Here is a 19,828-nt window from a genome sequence, read left to right as displayed (position 1 = left end):
GATAGGGGTATGGGTTCCGTCTATTGCCCTACCACAATTAGGGAATCCCACTGCAGCAAAGCCATCCACTATGACCTGCACATTTCCCAGAGTCACTACCCTTGATAGCAGCAGCTCTGTGATCCCGTTGGCTACTTGCATCACAGCAGCCCCCACAGCAGATTTGCCCACTCCAAATTGATTCCCGACTGACTGGTAGCTGTCTGGCGTTGCAAGCTTCCAGAGGGCTATCGCCACTCACTTGTGAACTGTGAGGGCTGCTCTCATCTTGGTATTCTTGTGGTTCAGGGAAGGGGAAAGCAAGTCACAGAGTTCCATGAAAGTGCTCTTACACGTGCAAAAGTTTCACAGCCACTGGGAATCATCCCAGACCTGCAACACTATGCGATCCCACCAGTCTGTGCTTGTTTCACGGGCCCAGAATTGGCGTTCCACGGCATGAACCTGCCCCATTAACACCATGATGTCCACATTGCCTGGGCCCACACTTTGAGAGAAGTCTCTGTCCATGTCCTCATCACTCTCGTCACCGCACTGCCATCGCCTCCTTGCCTGGTTTTTCAGCTTCTGGTTCTGCATAAACTGCATGATAATGCGTGAGGTGTTTACAATGCTCATATCTGCTGTGGTGAGCTGAACGGGCTCCATGCTTGCCGTGGTATGGAGTCTGCATGTAAAAATGGCTCGAAATGATTGTCTGCAGTTGCTTTCATGGAGGGAGGGGCGACTGACGACTGTAGCTATCCCACAGTTCCCACAGTCTCCGCCAACCATTTGAATTCTGGGTTGAGCTCCCAGTGCCTGATGTAGCAAAAACATTGTCGCGGGTGGTCCTGGGTACATGTCGTCAACCCCCCTCGCCCCTGTGAAAGCAACAGAAAAAAATCGTTTCTCGCCTTTTTTCACTGTCACCATATGTCTACTGGATAATGCTGGCAGACGCAGTACTGCAGCGCTACACAGCAGCATCCCCTTGCCTTGCCTTGCAGACGGCAGACAGTGCAGTATGATTGATATCCATCATCGTCGTCCCATGGGTGCTCCTGGCTGGCCTCAGTGAGGTCGGTCGGGGGCGCTTGGGCAGACGTGGGTGCTGCTGGCCGGCCTTGGTGAGGTCAGTCGGGGGCGCCTGGAAAAAAAAAATGGAATGACTTCAGATCATTGTCTCTTTAAGTTCTGTGTAATGGAAATTCAGTCCTGCCTGGAATATCATGCCAGCTGGAGGCGTCTGCCTCAGGCTGCTCTCCCAGTCGGCAGCACTGCACTGTCACACCTACCCCAGCCTACCCCTTGCTCCTATGACTCATGAAGCCTGATCAGTAGTAAGGAGCAGTTCAGCTATAGGCTGAGCAAGTGCAGAATGGTAGTTCACTCTACTTTCCTGTAAGCCAACCGCCCTCCCCTCCCTCCTTTAGTCAGCCCTGACTTCAGTGCCTTAGAGGCCTTTATATCTTTATAATGAAACTTCCAACAAGGGTGCATAGTGCTGCAAGTTGAGATGGATTTTCTGAAATTGACACCTGTCTACTGAGTACTAAATGGAGACCAACTTATTGTATACATACATATCTGTTCTCAGGTAATCTTTCTTTCAATCAGCACTGACTTCAGTGGCTTAGAGGTAAAAGGCTCTGCACTGAAGTAAATAGGGGCCTCTTCATCTACTTTAATGGGATTTGGACTGTTCCCTAATCATCTGAGCCATTCAGCATCTTCTGTTTAGTCATTTGTGATATAATTCCTTGAGCACAACAAGGCTGAAATGAGCTGGGCAAAACCTAAGTAGAAACAAAATAATCAGTTTTATAAATATTAACAAAAGTGTACAGCTATTCAACTTTCAGCCTGAAAATTCCAAAATGTTATGCAAAATTTGAAGCAAATTTTAATAACAACTCTAAATATATGGAACGTGCCTGTTAGAAAGTTAGATGATATGCCAATGCTGCTTTTACAAATACAAAATCTGGCCTTAGAACCCACAAATTACTATGCACACAAAATTGTATACACAAATAATTAGGAATAAAATCCTGGAACCAGCATGCAGTCCTGGGATTCCAGAGAGTCTTAAGTATTTCAGAGTTGTTGCTTCAATCTCTATGACACTGAGCTTGTAATTGGATCTGCTAGTGCATGCAGTCCCCTAAACTCATGACTTTGTTGGGAATTCCCACAGGCAAAAGTGTGTGCCCACACTGATCAGATTGAAAGACTGGGCTCTAAGATTCTCCCCTCTGGCAGCTGTAATTCAGGTATGTTTGTTTAATGACAAGTGTACAATCAAATATATATTTTGTTAGCATCCTCAGTAAAGCAATGTTTATTTTGTACATGCATGAAAAGGCAAAAATATTATGAAATGAGATTTTATGAAACACTGTGAAGATTAGCCCAGCTCATTTTAACTTACAAATGTTTTCAGGATTCTTAATATTTCATTGCATTTCAAAGCAACAATGCTGTGGAATGCCTCTAATGTAATGGATCGCTTTGGAGAACAGCAACTGAATTCAATAAAATAAGATAAAATACAGAAATCAAATTGACTATGATGGAATTAAACAAATGAATAAATTGGGATAGTGTTTTCTATGGTGAAAAGATAACTACAGCACTCAAAAATACTCAAATACAAGAGCTGGTAGATTAAAGAGAATATGGTTACTTCAGTTAAACTGAGCTACTTTCTTTAAATTGTATGTGCAAAAGGATTCCATGGTGTTCCTTCAGAACTGCAGCAAAGGCACAAACATTCTTCTATTCTGAAATAATACAAAACTTTGCCAAGTGCAAGTGACGAGCACAAGTATTTGCATGCATAGCCAGAAACATTCAAATTGTCAGGTAGGATGCCAGCGACAAAACCATAATCAGAAGAATCTCCTAACCCAAAAATGTTGGGACTATAAAGTAAAAAATCTGTGAAGGGGTAAATGTTATCATAAAGCTCAGATATCTGGGCATCTTCACTGTGTTCTTAATAAATATAGGTTGAAGACTGGAGAAACGGAATTCCCCTTGTGATTAGATTATCATCTACGGTGCATAAGAAATTTGTAAACGATACATCTTTGTTTTGTTTTGGTTTTCTGTGTGTGAATGTAGAGCTCATGAAAGGTGCCATACTGACAACCCCAGAGACAGAATCCATCTGTTTATCCAGGTTCAGACAATTTTACAACTTCCACAAACTGGACCCCTAATGCACCTCAGCTCTAAGGTACAGATGTGAGAAGAACAGTTTCCTTGCCCATGCAGTTCTTGAATTCATAGGCTGCTGATTAGTGCCAATTGTTGAGCCCACTTTTTCAGACCTAACTTAGCTCTGATTTTGTCTTAATTAGTGAGGACTTCAGGTTCGGCTGTATTGTGGCATGTTGCCATAGCGACTTTTGTCTACTGGGATCTGGAATATGACCGCCAAACTCATCATGAGCCACCTAAAGCCATCATATGGTAACAATATTCAATCAACAAATGGCTGTTGATGTGGGTATCATTGGCAGAGCAGAGGGAATTGGGGGAAGGGAGGTTATGCCAAAAGCATTCTATTACTATTCGCTGCCAGGTGTCCAATCCTGAGGTAGATCTTCACTTATGATCAGATCCTCAGTTGCAGACCATACTCAACTCAAAGTTGGCCTTTGTGCTCCGTTACTTCTGAGGCTGGTTGGCAGAAACTAGAGAAACCTGAGGACTCTGCCAATGCCCCCTGCATAAATACAAGGGTCCTGAAGCAGCCAGTACAGCAGCTCTATGCTAAGTATTGCCCTATGGAGTAAAAATTCTCCAGGGGCCAGGTACAGTGGTTTTAGTGCAGCTTTATGCTGTCAGAGCAGCACACACAAATAAGCCTTAATACTGAGCAGGTCTAACGTACTTCGGAGTCAGTAAGAGTTTTTCTGTGTCAGGAACTCAGGAAATATATAAACTTTCAATTTGTTCATTTACAAGGATTGTAATATGAACTACAAGCTGGGAAGCACCGAGAACTGTGATTTACCAAATTTTATTTTAATGCTTTCTAGTACAGCCACTTAATAACTTGCTCTAGTTATGACATTTCAGGTACTCCATAGTCAAATGAATATTTGTGCCTTGTATATAGCAGAACAGGGGCATCCTTGAAAAAGGAGTGAGAGGGAATAATGCTTCCGTAAAAGTGCTAAATTCTTGATTTGACAAAAATACAGTTCCCAGTTTCTCAGTAATCTTTTCATGATCGACATTTTCAATGATGTAAAATGAAATGAGACGATTGTGCACTAATGTGGTTTGATGGCTTGGCTATATTTCGACATTATGATAGGAAAACCTGGGCTTGGTCCACTTCCAGAGAGGACCTTACAATGCAAGGCAAATGATGCGCTCTACTTAGCTTGCAGTACAGTTTCTTATCATTGTAGGTGGGCTCATCTCAATAATTCCAGTGGGAGCAAAGTCCTGCCAAAGGTATTAAAGAAAACATGCGTCATTATTATCAGTTCTTTAGCTTGAAATATTGGTCGTTTCTTCGTGTTAGATAATATACTTCTCTGTGCAGAGCAGTATAAATAAGGTATTTGTCATAGAAGTCTTGCTGATTTGACTTGGCACATCAGTGTTCACCATGGAAGTTGAGGTGAAGAGATTGCACATGAAAATATGAAAAGTAGGTTTCAAAAATATGTTAGTAAAGTAGTAGGCCTTTCCATTTAGTTTAGTAATACATAGTTTACAGCATCAAAAACAAATTGTTAACTGTGCTAGCAGTGGTCATATTTAAAAGTTGTTGCTAATCTGTAACTAGAATTGTTTCTCTGATAAAAATGAAAAGGGATTTTTTTTTTCTGAGAACCATGCTAGACGAATTAGGCTACAGATAATCCTCCTAATTAGACTATATGCTAGTTTTAGAGCGTGGGTGAAAGAATTTTTTTAATTATTCTGAAAAAAATATGGATCTCAGAATAACTTGGATTTTTTAACATGGGTCTCCCTATCTGCATCGAAAAATCTCTTAAAACTGTGCTAACATTCTTTATTAAAATACAGTTGTTGCTTTGTGGTTCTAGCCACAGTCTGGACACTGAGAGTTATCAGGCTCAGGCCTCCAACTCTCCAGGGGAAGCTTCTCGCTCATGACTAGGGGATGGCCAAATGGATTTGTCAGGCACTGCTTTGCACGATAGGAAGTTACCATATCTCTGTCCAGTGCCAGTTATATATTTCAAGACTTTCTCCTAACTGCATTTGTTTCTTTCACAGGAATATTCAAGACAGACATGTGTATTAGATGTCTAGAAGATGCAGGTAACATTTTTATTATGGAAAACAAAATTACATCTCTCCTATCCTGTCCCACTTCCCTGCTCTTTGCCAATTTTTTTTCAACTCAGGTGCAATCCTTCAGCCATAGAAATAAAATACATTCTGTCAGCTTCTTCCCTTCATCTTCCATCTGGTGTGGAATCCTGACTCCCTTTTTCCTTAGCCCTGTTTCATCCTGGAAATATACTGTATGTTCTGATAATATGCCAGCAGAGATGGTGCATTTTTCTTCCAATTCAAGCACTCTGCCTGGGTGCATAAATCAGGCTCCTGAGCTTTACTTATTTACACACACAACTGTGGTACTTAAGCATATCAAGTGCTGAAACCTGGTTAGATACCATGCAGTTCTAAAATACTTTTAAATATGACATGCTTAAGTGTCATAAATGTAGTTTTTAGACTACTGTTGTCATCAATAATTCTTCTCTAGAAACATACACTGACTAAAAGGTTACACTGTAGTGTTTTAGCTTATATTTTAAATGCTTTTTTAAAAAAAATTATGTAACATTTATTTACTGTCGACTGTTTAAAAATAATGTTAAAGGCAGTAATCTACATTTTCTTGCACAAGGCAATTATGTGATCTAGTGATGAGAGCAGGTTATTGAGAGTTAGGACTCATCTCATAAAGACCATGAGGAGTCCCGTGGCACCTTAAAGAGTAACTGATTTTTGGGTGCATAAGCCTTCATGGATTAAAAAACCTTTTTCAGATACATGGATGAAAATTACAGATACAGGCATAAATATATATTGGCACATGAAGAGAAGGGAGTTACCTTACAAATGGAGAACCAGTGTTGAAGGCCAATTTAGTCAGGGTGGATGTAATCTGCTCCCAATAATTGATGAGGAGGTGTCAATACCAAGAGAGGGAAAATTGCTTTTGTAGTGAGCCAGCCACTCCCAGTCCCTATTCAAGCCCAAATTGATGGTGTTAAGTTTGCAAATGAATTGTAGCTCAGCAGTTTCTCTTTGAAGTCTGTTTTTGAAGTTTTTTTGTTGAAATATGGCACCTAAAGTTATTTATCATTTTTAAAAACTTACGCCCCTGGTTTCTAGTCCTAGTTCTTTCACTGACTTGGTATGTGACCTTCAGTTGTCTTCTTAACCTGTTCATTCTCTGTCCACACATTCCCTGTTCTCGCTCCTGACCATGGGTTTTGTGAAGCTTAATTAATGTTAGTAAAGTCCCTTAATAAACTTGGAAGAAAGGTATAATACAAATGCAAATTACTACAATATTCTTACATTTTTGTATTCATCGCTCTTCCTTTTGATAATTGTGAAACAAATGAAATTGCTCATGTGGTGATTACCCACTTGTACTAATCTGCATGTTTTTATTTTCTTCTCTTACAGGTAACTGCATTGTTGTGGAAGGGCTGAAAAGGACTTCGCTATAGAAGATCAACAGATCTCTCTCTGGATCATTCTGCATCTCAACACTTACAATGGAAAATGTTCAAATGCCATACTGACTCCTTGCAAATGCATGAGAAACTGTTTGGGAAAGTTCCTGCCATGAACAGAATTGTATGATCATTGTATTAGCATACACACTCAAATCTAATGCCTATAGACTACTGTGTGGAAAGTTCAAAAGAGAAAGAGAAGTCTGTGCAAAGGCTCTGGAAAAATGGGAGCAACAAAACTTTAAGAAGCACAGCATTGGACACACTCCATGTGTCTGCACAGCTTTCAAGTGAACTAGCACTTAAGACTTTGTGTAACAAAATGGACTCTGGGGACACAGCTATAGGGCAAAAAGCTACCTCAAGGTCTGGAGAAACTGCTGAAGTACCAACTAGATGGAGGCAAGAACACTCAGCTGTTATTAAGATGAGCACGTTTGGCAATCAAGAAATACAGAGACAACCAGAAACAGATCATGAGCAAATCGGAAACACAGCATCAGCACAACTTTTTAGTTCTGGGAAACTCGGCTCATCCGGTGAAGTTGGGCAGCAAGTCACAGAGAAGCAATATCCACAGCATCGGCCAAGTCCCTACTCATGTCAACATTCACTTTCTTTTCCCCAGCATTCATTGCCACAAGGATTCTTGCGCAACATAAAGCCACATCAGAGCTTGGAAGGCCACACATGGCAGTTTCCTGGCCACTTGCAATCAGTTGCCTCAGAGGACATATTTCCTTTCCACTTGCACGGCCACAGTGGAGGTTTCTCTAGAAAGAAGATTTCAAGTTTGAACCCTGCTTATAGCCAATATTCTCAGAAATCGGTAGAACAATCAGATGATGCTCACAAGAAAGAGCACAAACCCAAAAAGCCTGGCAAATATATTTGTCCTTACTGTAGCAGGGCTTGTGCCAAACCTAGTGTACTTAAAAAACATATTAGGTCCCACACTGGGGAACGGCCATACCCTTGTGTTCCTTGTGGTTTCTCTTTTAAGACAAAGAGCAATTTATACAAGCACAGGAAATCACATGCCCATGCAATTAAAGCAGGATTAGTACCTTTCACAGAGTCAGCAGTATCTAAATTGGACCTAGATGCCAGTTTTATTGATGTGGAAGCCGAAATACATTCAGATGGTGAGCAGAGCACAGACACAGATGATGAGACCTCATTGCTTGTGGAAAGTTCTGACAAACTGAGCCCAGTCCCACAGATGCCACTGGACATTGCTAGCAGAAGTAACTTTCACTCGTCCATAGATGAATCATTGGGAGGCCCAATGAAAGTGCCCATTTTGATTATCCCTAAAAGTGGGATTCAGTTACCCAGTGAGAGTTCACAGTACATTGGATCTGACATGTTACAAAACCCATCCTTAAGTACGAAGTCTGATGACTCTCATACAGTTAAACAGCGACTTGCACTAAGACTGTCAGAGAAAAAAGGGCAAGACTCTGAGCAGTCACTAAATCTTTTGAGCCCACATAGCAAAGGAAGCACTGATTCTGGTTACTTTTCCCGCTCAGAAAGTACAGAGCAACAAATAAGCCCTCCAAATACTAACGCAAAGTCTTATGAAGAAATAATCTTTGGGAAATTCTATCGGATTAGTCAAAGGACAGCACTAACAGTAGCAACAGCCAATCAGGAACACAATTTAATGGGTAAAAAGGACAGAGTGGAGCAGCCACTACCTCTGGTGAACACCAGATTAGACATCAAGATGCTTGAAGAACATATTTCTCATCTAACTCCAAATAAAGACGCACTCATTGATCCCAGTAAACTGAGCACTATTACATCTACCCAACTCTTCAGTAGTAGCAATACAGAGTCCAAACAATCCCAGACTACAACATCATCCATCAAAAATGAACTGAACCTTTACCCATTAAGTCAGCAGGGTGACACACCTGGACTTGTAGAGCCTCCAGTAGATGCTTCTCCACTTATTAGAAGTAACTCCATGCCAACATCTTCTGCAACCAATTTAGGTGTTCCCTCATCTTTGAGAGGAAGCCATTCCTTTGATGAGAGAATGACAGGTTCAGATGATGTGTTTTATCCTGGGACAGTAGGAATATCCCATCAGAGGATGTTAAGAAGACAAGCTGCCTTTGAGCTGCCCTCAGTGCAGGAGGGGCACTCAGATCCAGACTACCATGGGAGAACAGGAAAAAATATCCTTGTTGCTTCCAGCAGGTCAACAGGTGGTGAAAAGGGGTCATCCTTGAAGGAGAAGAAATTGATAGCAGGTGAGAGAACCTTCTATGACTATGATGCTTGTGGAAAGCACTACAGAAAATGGGAAGAATTTGAAACTCAAAAGCTGAACTACCGAGACTTGCCATGCTCGGGCGGGATAAAACAAGGAGGGGAGTACTTTGTTGATTCATTTGGACAATCACAGCCAGTGCTGTCTGTATACGGAACCACATTCGAAAACAGAAAACGCAGAAAAGAGAAAAGTGTTGGGGATGAGGAGGATGTTGCCATGCTTTGCAGCAGTGGTACTGGCACCCCAGTGGGGATGCTGCCTTCAGATTTTGATCCCAAACCCCAAATTCAGGAAGGGCCAAGAAGCACATGGGATAATGCTGCCCATTGTCATGCAGAGCGTTTTGAAATCTCTAGACCTCACTTGCAATCTGGAAGCCTATCAGCTTCATTAGAAGAGTCACCTATAGCTGCAGAACAAGAAAAGACAGCAGAGTCACTGAACAGAAAACCCCCTGGAAATGTCATCTCTGTCATTCAGCATACAAACTCATTGAGCAGGCCAAACTCATTTGAAAGGTCTGAATCTACAGAACATATTGCTTGCCTGCAGGATAAAACCTACTCGCTGTCTGAAACCTGTGAGAGTGAGATTTCTGAGTCCCCAGTGAGCCCAGAGCGGGCTCAGCAAACAGAAAATGCTGACAGTGTGAATAAACCGTCTCCATCTCAACAGCCACAGCCATACCATATGCAGCCCAGACTGGTTCGCCAGCATAACATACAAGTACCTGAGATCCGTGTTACAGAGGAACCAGATAAACCTGAGAAAGATAAAGAAGTTCAGACTAAAGAGCAGGAAAGACCTGCTGAAGAATTCCAGTGGCCGCAAAGAAGTGAAACTCTTTCTCAACTCCCAGCAGAAAAATTACCACCCAAAAAGAAACGCTTACGGCTTGCTGACATGGAGCACTCCTCTGGAGAGTCCAGCTTTGAATCCACCGGCACAAGCCTCTCTCACAGCCCTAGCCAAGAAAGTAATTTGTCCCATAGTTCAAGTTTTTCGATGTCCTTTGAAAGGGAAGAAAATACCAAGTTCATCATGCCTTCCAAACAGGATGAGTTTGGAAAACAGTCCGAGTTTTTAACTGTTCCAGCTGGTGCTTACTCACTTTCTGTCCCTGGGCATCACCAACAGAAGGAAATGAGACGTTGCTCGTCTGAACAGATGCCTTGTCCCCATGCTGCTGAAATCCCGGAGATACGAAGTAAATCCTTTGATTATGGGAATCTGTCTCATGCTTCAGCAGCTGGGGCACCTTCTGCAGGATTATCTCCATCACGAGAAAGGAAGAAATGCTTTCTGGTCCGTCAGGCTTCTTTTAGTGGATTCCTAGAGATTCCACAGACTGATCAAAGTGTGGAACAAAATATAAAGCAAGAGCAGATGGAACACATACATGCTGGTCTTCGCTCTTCCCAAGTTGCTTGGCATCATTCTCCCACCTCTGTGCTTCAGCCCATTCAGGCAGATGACTCTGGAAAGCAGGCTGTTGGTTCTGGCGTACAGCTTGCCCAGCAACATGCCATCCTTGCAGACAATCAGGACATTTTAAGGAATCCCTTGATTCAACAAGCACCTTATATTTCAAACAAATATCCAGCAGAGCAACAGCACCTATTTGCACATCAAGAAAAGGTTCCATTTCCCCCCATTCCCAATGCCTTGTTTCAGTTTCAATATCCTGCTGTCAGTATGGTTCCCTTACCAGCTCAGCAACCTGTCTTATGGCAGTCATGTGCAGAACCTTTACAGAGAAACTTACCACATCATTTTGTACAGCAGTTACAAAAAGCATATGTCAAACAACCTTTCCAAACAGAAATTCATCCTAGTTATCACCAGGAGCACACTCAAGAGCATATTGGAAAGAAACCGGCTGAATACATGCATGCGAAAGAGCGAACATACCCTTGTTACTCAGGAACATCTGGGCAGTATTCGAAAAATGCTAAGTACCTGCCAGACCCTAGTATTAAGTCAGCAGATACCTCCTCTGATCAGCATCTACAGACAGGTTTTGACTCCCCGAATGATGGATCTGTACAATCTTTACCAGGAACAGTTGTTCCTGTCAGGATTCAGACCCATGTGCCATCTTATGGTAGTGTCATGTATACAAGCATTTCCCAGATACTTGCACAGAACAACAGCCCTGCTATTGTCATTTGCAAAGTGGATGAGACAGTTTCCCAAAGAACATTATCAACAAGTGCAGCCATGCAAGGACTAGGATTTAACATAGCCCAGCTATTAGGCCAGAATGGTGGGTTAGAAAAATATCCTTTGTGGAAAGTACCACAGACTTTACCACTTGACTTAGAATCCTCAATCCCATTGTGTCTGACATCCAGTTCTGACACTGCCTCTACCCTGGGAGGAAGCAAACGAATGCTTTCACCAGCAAGCAGCTTGGAGCTCTTTATGGAGACTAAGCAGCAGAAAAGGGTCAAAGAAGAAAAAATGTATGGACAGATTGTTGAGGAGCTCAGTGCAGTAGAGTTGACTAATTCAGATATAAAGAAGGATTTTCCCAGACTACAAAAGCCTCAGCTAGTTAGGCAGAGCTGTGCTACTGAGCCAAAGGAAAGTGTGCCATCCATGACATCCTCTTCACCATCATCGTCCTCATCATCTCAAGACTTCCCATCTGCCAACATACCAACAGCTGATCCTTTTCTGAGCAGGGAAAAGCTTTCCAGTTTTGATTCAGCATCTCCAGGGCACAAGTCAAGTGGCCCTTCTGAAGGAAGAGAGTCACCAGAAGAACTGGATGTGGATGAAACAGCATCAGATATGAGCATGAGCCCACAGAGGTCTTCACTGCCATCAGGAGAAATTCAGACAGAAGAACAACTGCAACAGCAGAAATTGCCTACTGGTGTGTTGGTCCAGATGGCATCCAATCCAAGCGGGAAAGCAGCTCGCTCAACCATCCTCCTAACAGATGGAGCAGATTTTCAGCAGATCTTCCAGTTCCCTAGTCTACGCACTACTACTACTGTGAGCTGGTGTTTCTTAAACTACACCAAGCCCAGTTACATTCAACAAGCAACCCTCAAATCTTCAGTTTATGCTTCATGGTGCATTAGTTCATGTAACCCAAACCCATCAGGGTTAAATACGAAGACTACTCTAGCACTTCTAAGGTCCAAGCAGAAAAACACCGCAGAAATTTATTCTTTGGCTGCTATGCATAGACCTGGAGCTGGTAAACTGACCTCATCAAGTGCATGGAAACAGTTTGCTCAGGTAAACAATAAGTTAAAAAACCCCTTTCATCTAGACCTCACACCAAACCAAAAATTGAAATAAATTATGATGCATAAGTCAACGTAAGGGTAATGAAAAGCTGATATTTGACAGTTGCAATTCTCAGTAATAAGTAAAAATTGTATCTATTACAGCTTTTCTAATGTTTTGAACAGAAAATGCATCATCCCTGAAAAGTTAAATAAAGGTTCAAAGCAAATATGTCCTGTTTAAGCCTATATGATTATCCTATGTACCTCTTTGTCACTTTTAAAACTATCCACATTGGAAAATCAAAAGGTACAACATACTCTGGGAGAGCATTCTAGGGCCATGGCTCTTGACCCCTGTTCTTCCCCTGCGTGCTCTGACAGCTGATTCAGAGTATGATTTCGGTGACAGTGGAAGACAATAGAAGAGCAGGACATTTGAGGGCCTTATTTCACATGGGTCATTTAGTTTTTACTCCAGCCTTTTTCTGGTAACAAATATTGACATTAATGGGAGTTACCTGAGTAAAGACTGAATAACAACTGAATAAGGACCTCCAGATTTGGTCCCAAGTGATCAGCATACCATAGCCATGATTGGCCAGCATGATGTGGTGATGCTTTTGCTGTATCACCAGATAACGCTCCTTTAAAATGTGCCTGTTCTGCTCCTCCCCCATCTCTCACCAGACGTAAAGAGCCAAATTAATTGGCTTCATGGAATTGCATCCAAACTCAGAGCTGAATTCATCCCAGAATGTTTAAACTACTTGAAATGAAGTGTGCATTTATTCTGTGTTCCAGACTGTAATAACACTGATTGACTTTCTTCCACAGATGAAACATGAACCATTCTTCTTGTTTGGCAGCAAACTTGAAAAGAAAGTAGTGGGGAGTATTATAAAAGAAAGAGTAAAAGGAGAAAGTCATGGAGATAAAGACATTGCGTCCAAACAGACTGAGCCAGTACGAATTAAAATCTTTGAAGGAGGGTAAGAAAATGCAGCTGGAAATATCAAACCAAGCCTGTCATTTCAGATTAAACAGATTTGAACTTGAACATAGATGGATTAGGGAAATTAACAGCCTTCTGGGCTCATGCCATGTTTTGTAGCTCCCTGTGCATCTCCTGTTTATATGTCAGTCGTGCAACAAGATATTAGGAAACACAGTAAAGCCTGTGTACTTACTTCCAGCTCTGCTTTGCCATTAGCCAAGGGTGCTGGAACAATTTGTATAGTGGGGGTGCTGAGAGCCATTGAACCAAACTCTAAACCCTGTATATGATGGAAACCTCTTCAAGCCAGGGGGTGCGGCAGCATCCCCAACACCTCTAGTTCAAGCACCTGTGCCATTAGTACAACTATACTTTCTATATACATAGAAAGCATTACTGAATTGTCATTTCTCTTATTTGGGGCAAAAAAGAAGATGGATGGCTAATATTTTGATTTCTATCTTATGTTCATAAGACTCCTGGCAGACACCTTTCTGTTATTAAATGCTGTATTGTACACCAGCCTTAACAAAGAAGCTATGCGTTCTTATTCTTATTCCTGGAATATTTTAGTTTTTTACTGAATGTTGACTTTTGGGTACAAAATTTTAGTTGGTAATAAAATCCTTGGTATCAGTGTTTAGACATAAGAACAATCAAATTAAAAACAAAGTTTAATCTACTGCTGTTCAACTAATTCAAAAGAAATAAATAGCAAATAGCTGAGGAAAAAACAGACCTAATAGTCCGTTGACATAGTTTTTAGGCATATCTAGCTTGTTATGATCAGCATATTAATGGATTGTCCATTACAGTGTATTCTCAGTATGCATAAGAATTATATTTGTATTATGAAAATCTGAAATGATGGTGTTTGTACGTTGGTAATTGTGAATGTCCAGGTATCCAACCGGGTGGTTCTTTTCATACATGTCAGGCCCAAGGACTCTCTTTACTTTGCAGCAGTGTCTCAGAATAACTAACCAGTCAGGACAGGGTCACAAGACGTTCAGCAGTCCATTTAGTCTTCTGTCATTTTTCAACATTTTCAGCATCCCTCTCATTAAAAGGCTTGTGGATGTGTGGAGGCAGTCTCAATCAAATAAACTTTGATATTTCTCTATAACCTGTAGCAAAAAGGGGGCATACCCTGCGTCTCTCTTCGAAGACTGAGAATGTCATCTCTGAGATTGTTCCAGGGCCTGACAACCCAGGAACCCCTGATCCTGGGTGTTCCCTGTGGTAGTGTGTTGTGCTACTAACCAAAAACCAGTAAACTGGCTACAAAAGAGACTTTTCAGTGACCCAAATTCAGAGGTGAGTCTAAGTTTACAAGACTATAAAGTACTGTTAATTAGACTCTCACCCACTTACAAGTGTGTATCTCACACACCTGCCTTTACATATCATCTCTGAATTTGGATCACCCATCCTAAGGGATTCTAAATTGATGTCATCTGCATGCTAGCGGTCAGAAGAGTGTAGCTCAGCCAGAAAAGCAACTACCAGGAGGCTCTGAAAGATGTTCATTTAAACTGGCTACTCTATATTCTACCTGAAACTTTTTGCACCTTTGTCAGGAAACTTGATGTGTTAATTACACCATCTTAGACTTCCTTACATACTGATAAGGTCTAAGGGAGTATGAGCATAAATGTATCTAAGTGACTGTAAAGGGATATAACTTACATCATCTAACATATCACCTATGAATTTGTCCTGATATGGATCAGGTATCTTGAGACAGTTGTAGTAGGGAAGAAAGAAGTTAGGTGCCTCACTGTGTACATTGATTGCTGGGCTTTAATAATCTATAAAGACAGGCTGTATGTCTCTCTAGCTTGTGGGGTTTCCCCAGTAGAGATCTCTTACCTGCCTAGTGACAGTGTGAAGGATGGTGATTCTGTTGTGTTAATGCATCTTCCTTATAGATCCATTTCAGAAGGGTATCATTTTGTGTAACAGTGGCATTGTTTGCAGAAGGGTAGATTCATTCCTTTCACTAGCTTGTGGTGGGTTTTTTTTTTAAACAGATCTAATATTTTCTGCATGTCATCACTTAGCATTCGTTCATCATTGTTTTTAAGAGACTCATCGTTTTGTCTGTCTTTTGTTTTATTTGTATATGGTAGTATGAAATAAGAGAAATTCTTTTGTGCAGGCTTAGTCTTTGCACTTTGCCTATGCAGGTTTCCTCACAGTTGTCATTATAAAAGCATTATTACCACCGGCAGGTAGCTTGATTCAAATGATGTTATTTGAATAGCAAAATCTACTTTCCCTCACCTACGACTACAGAACCCTGGAAGGATTGGAAGTGAAATTTCTCTAGGAAACTCAAACAATTTTAAATTTCATTAGCTTGTATGCTACATCCTGCAATACATTTCAGTCAGTTATTTACAGTTTACACTGAAAGCAGGGTGAGGAGGGATGGGAAAAAATCTTGCATCTCTTCAGACACCATGCTGTTTAATGACATGTGCTGGATTGCAACTAGAGTTCATGGCTTGTTTATTTTGTTCTTTTATACTAGTGACGAGATCAAATTAGAAACTCAAAATAAAATGGCAGTTTGAAGTGGAACTGCATGACTCAGGGGCTTTGTGTTGAGCCTTTTAACTCTTCTGCACTGAGTTCAAATCCAGCCCAGATCAATAATGACCACACTTGTCATGTGATGACCATGAGGTGAAATGAGTAGAGAAGGGGGAACAAGGGGAGAGATACAGAATAGAATGTGATGTGGTTGGAATAATGAGGCAGAAAGTAGAGCCTCGCATCTGAGTTTCAAATGGACTTGAGGGGGTGAGATGGGGACAACAGTACACAAGTAGCAAGACAAAGAGGGCCTGAACAAGAGCCTTTGGAGTCTGAACAGAACAAAAAACCTGAATCTTTGAAATGTTCTGTCAAGAGAAGTGTAAAGACTTGAGCACAGCCTAAATATGTGAGTATAGAGAAAGGACTAGTACGAGATGATGCCCAGATTATGGCAGGATGGTGACTGGGAAATGGGAGGGAGAGGATAATGATTAGTGTTGATGGGGAGAGATTAAAAGCAGCAGCTTTTACTGTGAATTTTGGATGCCTAATTTAAGGTGCCCAAATGTGAAAATTGGGTCCACATGTTGGTAAATAACAGGACAGAGATGAGTAGGGAAGAATAGTTTATATATGTACTGGATATTAGTCTCAGTCCCTTGAGTCAGAGATGCAGCTTCACATATGAATCACAAAGTTTGTCAGAAAAAATTGATTTTTTAAAAAGCATTTCAGCCCTATCACCTTAAAATGCCATGTACTCTTCTAGAATCCTCTTCAATGTTAGAAGCATCCTCCATGTGGTGCCTTCATTTTTAAGTGCCAGCTATCGCTGTAGAGAATAGTTTGTGAGCTGAGCCTCCCCAGTGCCTGCTGATTTCAATGGGAGTGGTGTGTATTCTGAACTTCTCAGGAAAGGAGCAGCAGAAGGCGGTTAGATACATTATTCTTGAGCAGCTGTACTTCCTGTAGAAACCTTAGAGTGACCATATAAACCCATATTCTGGGGTGTTCTCTTGTGTACTCCGATCAGATCTGAGCCGCTGGTCTCAAGTTGTTAAACAATAACTAAGACATGCAAACATATTCAAATTACTCCATTTTCTGAAAAGTAAATACACTCTGGGCCCCAACCTGACAGTGCAGCATTTGTAGAACTCCCACTGACTACAGTGGAAGCTTTGTGCATGTAATGCCTGTAGGATTGGGCCACAGAGGGATATAAAGACACTGTTTATGTACATGTATGACTTAGAGGCTATATAATTCAAATACATTGCCCTCTTCCAACAGGTATAAATCAAATGAGGATTATGTGTATGTCAGAGGACGTGGGCGAGGAAAATACATTTGTGAAGAATGTGGGATTCGCTGCAAGAAACCAAGCATGCTCAAAAAACATATCCGCACTCATACCGATGTACGGCCTTATGTATGCAAGTTGTGTAATTTTGCCTTCAAAACTAAAGGTATTTGGCCTTTTCTACTTGAACCCTTCCCCCTCCCTCCACCAATTCCTTAGTTATTTAGCATCCATCGTTCCAATCAAAGAGGAAACTTTCATCAAAATTAGATGGTTTTATTTATGAACATGAGATTCCATTAAATATATTTTCCCTCATATCTAAATGATTCAAGGATTTATGTGAGACTGTGAGACTCCTTGCATAACTTAATTTTAAGAGCTGGAGGCTCCTATCAAGCCCATTTGTCTGCAGAGGAAATGTAGTGGCATAAGAACAGCCCTTGCAAATACTACTTTATGCTAAAAATGTTACACGGTGCAAGTTTTAATTGCTGCAATCTAAAATACTCTGGGGGGGAGGACTCACGAGTAGTGGCATAATACAGAAGCAGCATTTCAGGTGCAGAGGAAAGCATGCCTTCATGGTCTTTTACAGTGGTTCAGTTTCAAGTTTATAAATAATGTACAAATCCACAGACTCCCAGGTGGGCCACTCCATCCACAGTTGCATTAATTATGAACAGGGATCTGATAGCTTGTGTTCACATGTATTTATCAGCACTGAAAAAAAGCATCCATTTGTCACCCAGAGGCCATGGATAATGATATACATTGGAATTAGGATTTGCTTTGAAACTACGTCTTTTAAAAAAAAATAATCAATTTCTTTAGCAGCATTTTTCATGTGTATATAACACATGCAAGTCTCCTCCTCTCCATTTTTAACATCCTTTGAATACTGGTAAAAAAAAGGCCTCTGAGGTCAAATCCCACTCTCTGGGCACAGCCTGAGTAATTGGCCCTGCACTGAGAATATTCATTGTGTAAAAGGGGAGTGATCGCAGTGCAGCTGCATGGCTGCTACTGCAGACTTAGGGCTGTAGTAGCTTCTTTGGCTCTAGTACCTCTTCTCCTACCATAGGGAATAACTGGTGGTTATGCATAGTAGCAGCTCCACCAACTACATCTCTTCAGTCTCATTCTCTAAAATTTGCTCCATTTCCATTCAAAACCCCCTGAGTGTTCTGGAATGCAGGGAGTCCCAGTGGAGCACAGATTCATATATTCCAAGGACAGAAGAAACCTTTGATCATCTTGTCTGACCTCCTGTAGAACACGGGGGAGTGGATTTGTGGTGTAAAGGAACAGTGGAGTCCTTTATGGGGTCTGAACATCCACCTCCTTTGCCCTGTGCAGTAGACCTGCACTGGCTGTGGCATGAGCCCTTCACACCTGCACAGTGCGTTGGCAGAAATTATTCAGAGACTGGTTTTGATGTTGCGTGGCAGCCTTTAGGAACTGTGAGCCAGGATTCCTGAATATTTCACATTGAAATAAATTGTGTCTGGTGATTAGAGGACAGGACATAGAGTCAAAACTTCTAGATTCTGTTCCCTGCTCTGTCATGGAGTCACTATGTGGTTTGGGGGAAGTCATTTAACTTTACCGTGCATCTGTAAAATGGGTATAAAATACTTGTTTCATAGGAATATTATTTATTCACCGATATTAACCTTGTCCACTCACTTCTCTAACATCTGTCTTCATGCCTCCTTCCATGGGGACCTCTACACATTCATTCTCCTCTTTTTCTTGAAATCATTCCTCAAGGCCCACTTTTTCCATAATGCCCGCAAATAATTAGCCAACTAATTCAGAAAAGATCATGGGGCAGTCAGCTCTAGCTGAGGGGCATTTTTAGTGGTTTATTTGTCACTTCATATTGGCCCTAGTGCTGCAATCTGCACTATTTTCTACACTGTAATTATACCACTGGAGATGGGGAAAGCAACAAACTATTTCAAAACTATGTACATGAACCAGATAAATCATTTTTAGAGTGTATTCTGTCAATATATTTCTTCCAAAGGATATGTTGTTGTTGTTGTTATTATTTCTTATGTATATAACAGTAGTGACCAGAGACTTGAGACTCTTTTGTGCTAAGCACTATACAAACACAGAGTAAAATACATTACCTAATAAACTCACTTTCAAAGACCCCAATCCTGCAATAAGCGCTGTGTGGGCAGGCTTCTGCCTGTTTGCCCACAACCAACATCACGCTTGAAATTAGCAGTGGAGCTCCTTGTCACTCATTGTAGGAATGAGTACTAATTTAAGATAAGAACCTACAAGGAGGTATAACAGACAAATAGAAGGAGTTGGTATTTGTAATCCCTATATAGTACCTTGACTAGCCATTATTGGAATGCATTTTACCTTTGGCATTATGATAGAAATGAGTCTTGAGGAGGGATTTGAGGGAGGCTAGGATTGTGGCTTTAAAGATGAGCTCAGAGAAGATGGTCCATGCATAAGAAGTAACATGGAAGAAAACATAAAGTTGCATGTGGAAGAAATGAACGTGCAGGCCGCTGAGACTGGTATTTTTGGCAGGGAATAGGAAGAGAGGGGCAGTATGATAACAGAGGTGCTGGAACAATTTGTATAGTGGTGTTGCTGAGAGCCATTGAAGCAAACTGTAAACCCTGTATATGGTAGAAACCACTTCAAGCCAGGGGGTGTGCTAGCATCCCCAGCACCCAAAGTTCCAGC

At 41.3% G+C, this 19,828-nt stretch overlaps 1 protein-coding gene across 9 annotated transcripts in view; it reads left to right on the top strand.

Moving 5' to 3' along the window:
• Positions 1 to 19,828, top strand: part of HIVEP2 (HIVEP zinc finger 2) — a 217,229-nt gene that overhangs the window by 186,901 nt on the left and 10,500 nt on the right. For all 9 annotated transcript variants that reach the window (XM_032794879.2, XM_032794836.2, XM_075064007.1 and 6 more), the window contains 4 exons: positions 5,251 to 5,295; positions 6,682 to 12,273; positions 13,101 to 13,255; positions 17,098 to 17,273. In XM_032794879.2, coding sequence (XP_032650770.1) covers positions 6,892 to 12,273; positions 13,101 to 13,255; positions 17,098 to 17,273 — 5,713 coding nt within the window. In that variant the 5' untranslated portion in view covers positions 5,251 to 5,295; positions 6,682 to 6,891. The remainder of the gene's footprint in view (positions 1 to 5,250; positions 5,296 to 6,681; positions 12,274 to 13,100; positions 13,256 to 17,097; positions 17,274 to 19,828) is intronic.

This window comes from Chelonoidis abingdonii, chromosome 3 (genome assembly GCF_003597395.2).
Source record: "Chelonoidis abingdonii isolate Lonesome George chromosome 3, CheloAbing_2.0, whole genome shotgun sequence".
Lineage (NCBI taxonomy): Eukaryota > Metazoa > Chordata > Testudines > Testudinidae > Chelonoidis > Chelonoidis abingdonii.
This window is presented reverse-complemented; position numbering and strand designations above follow the sequence as displayed.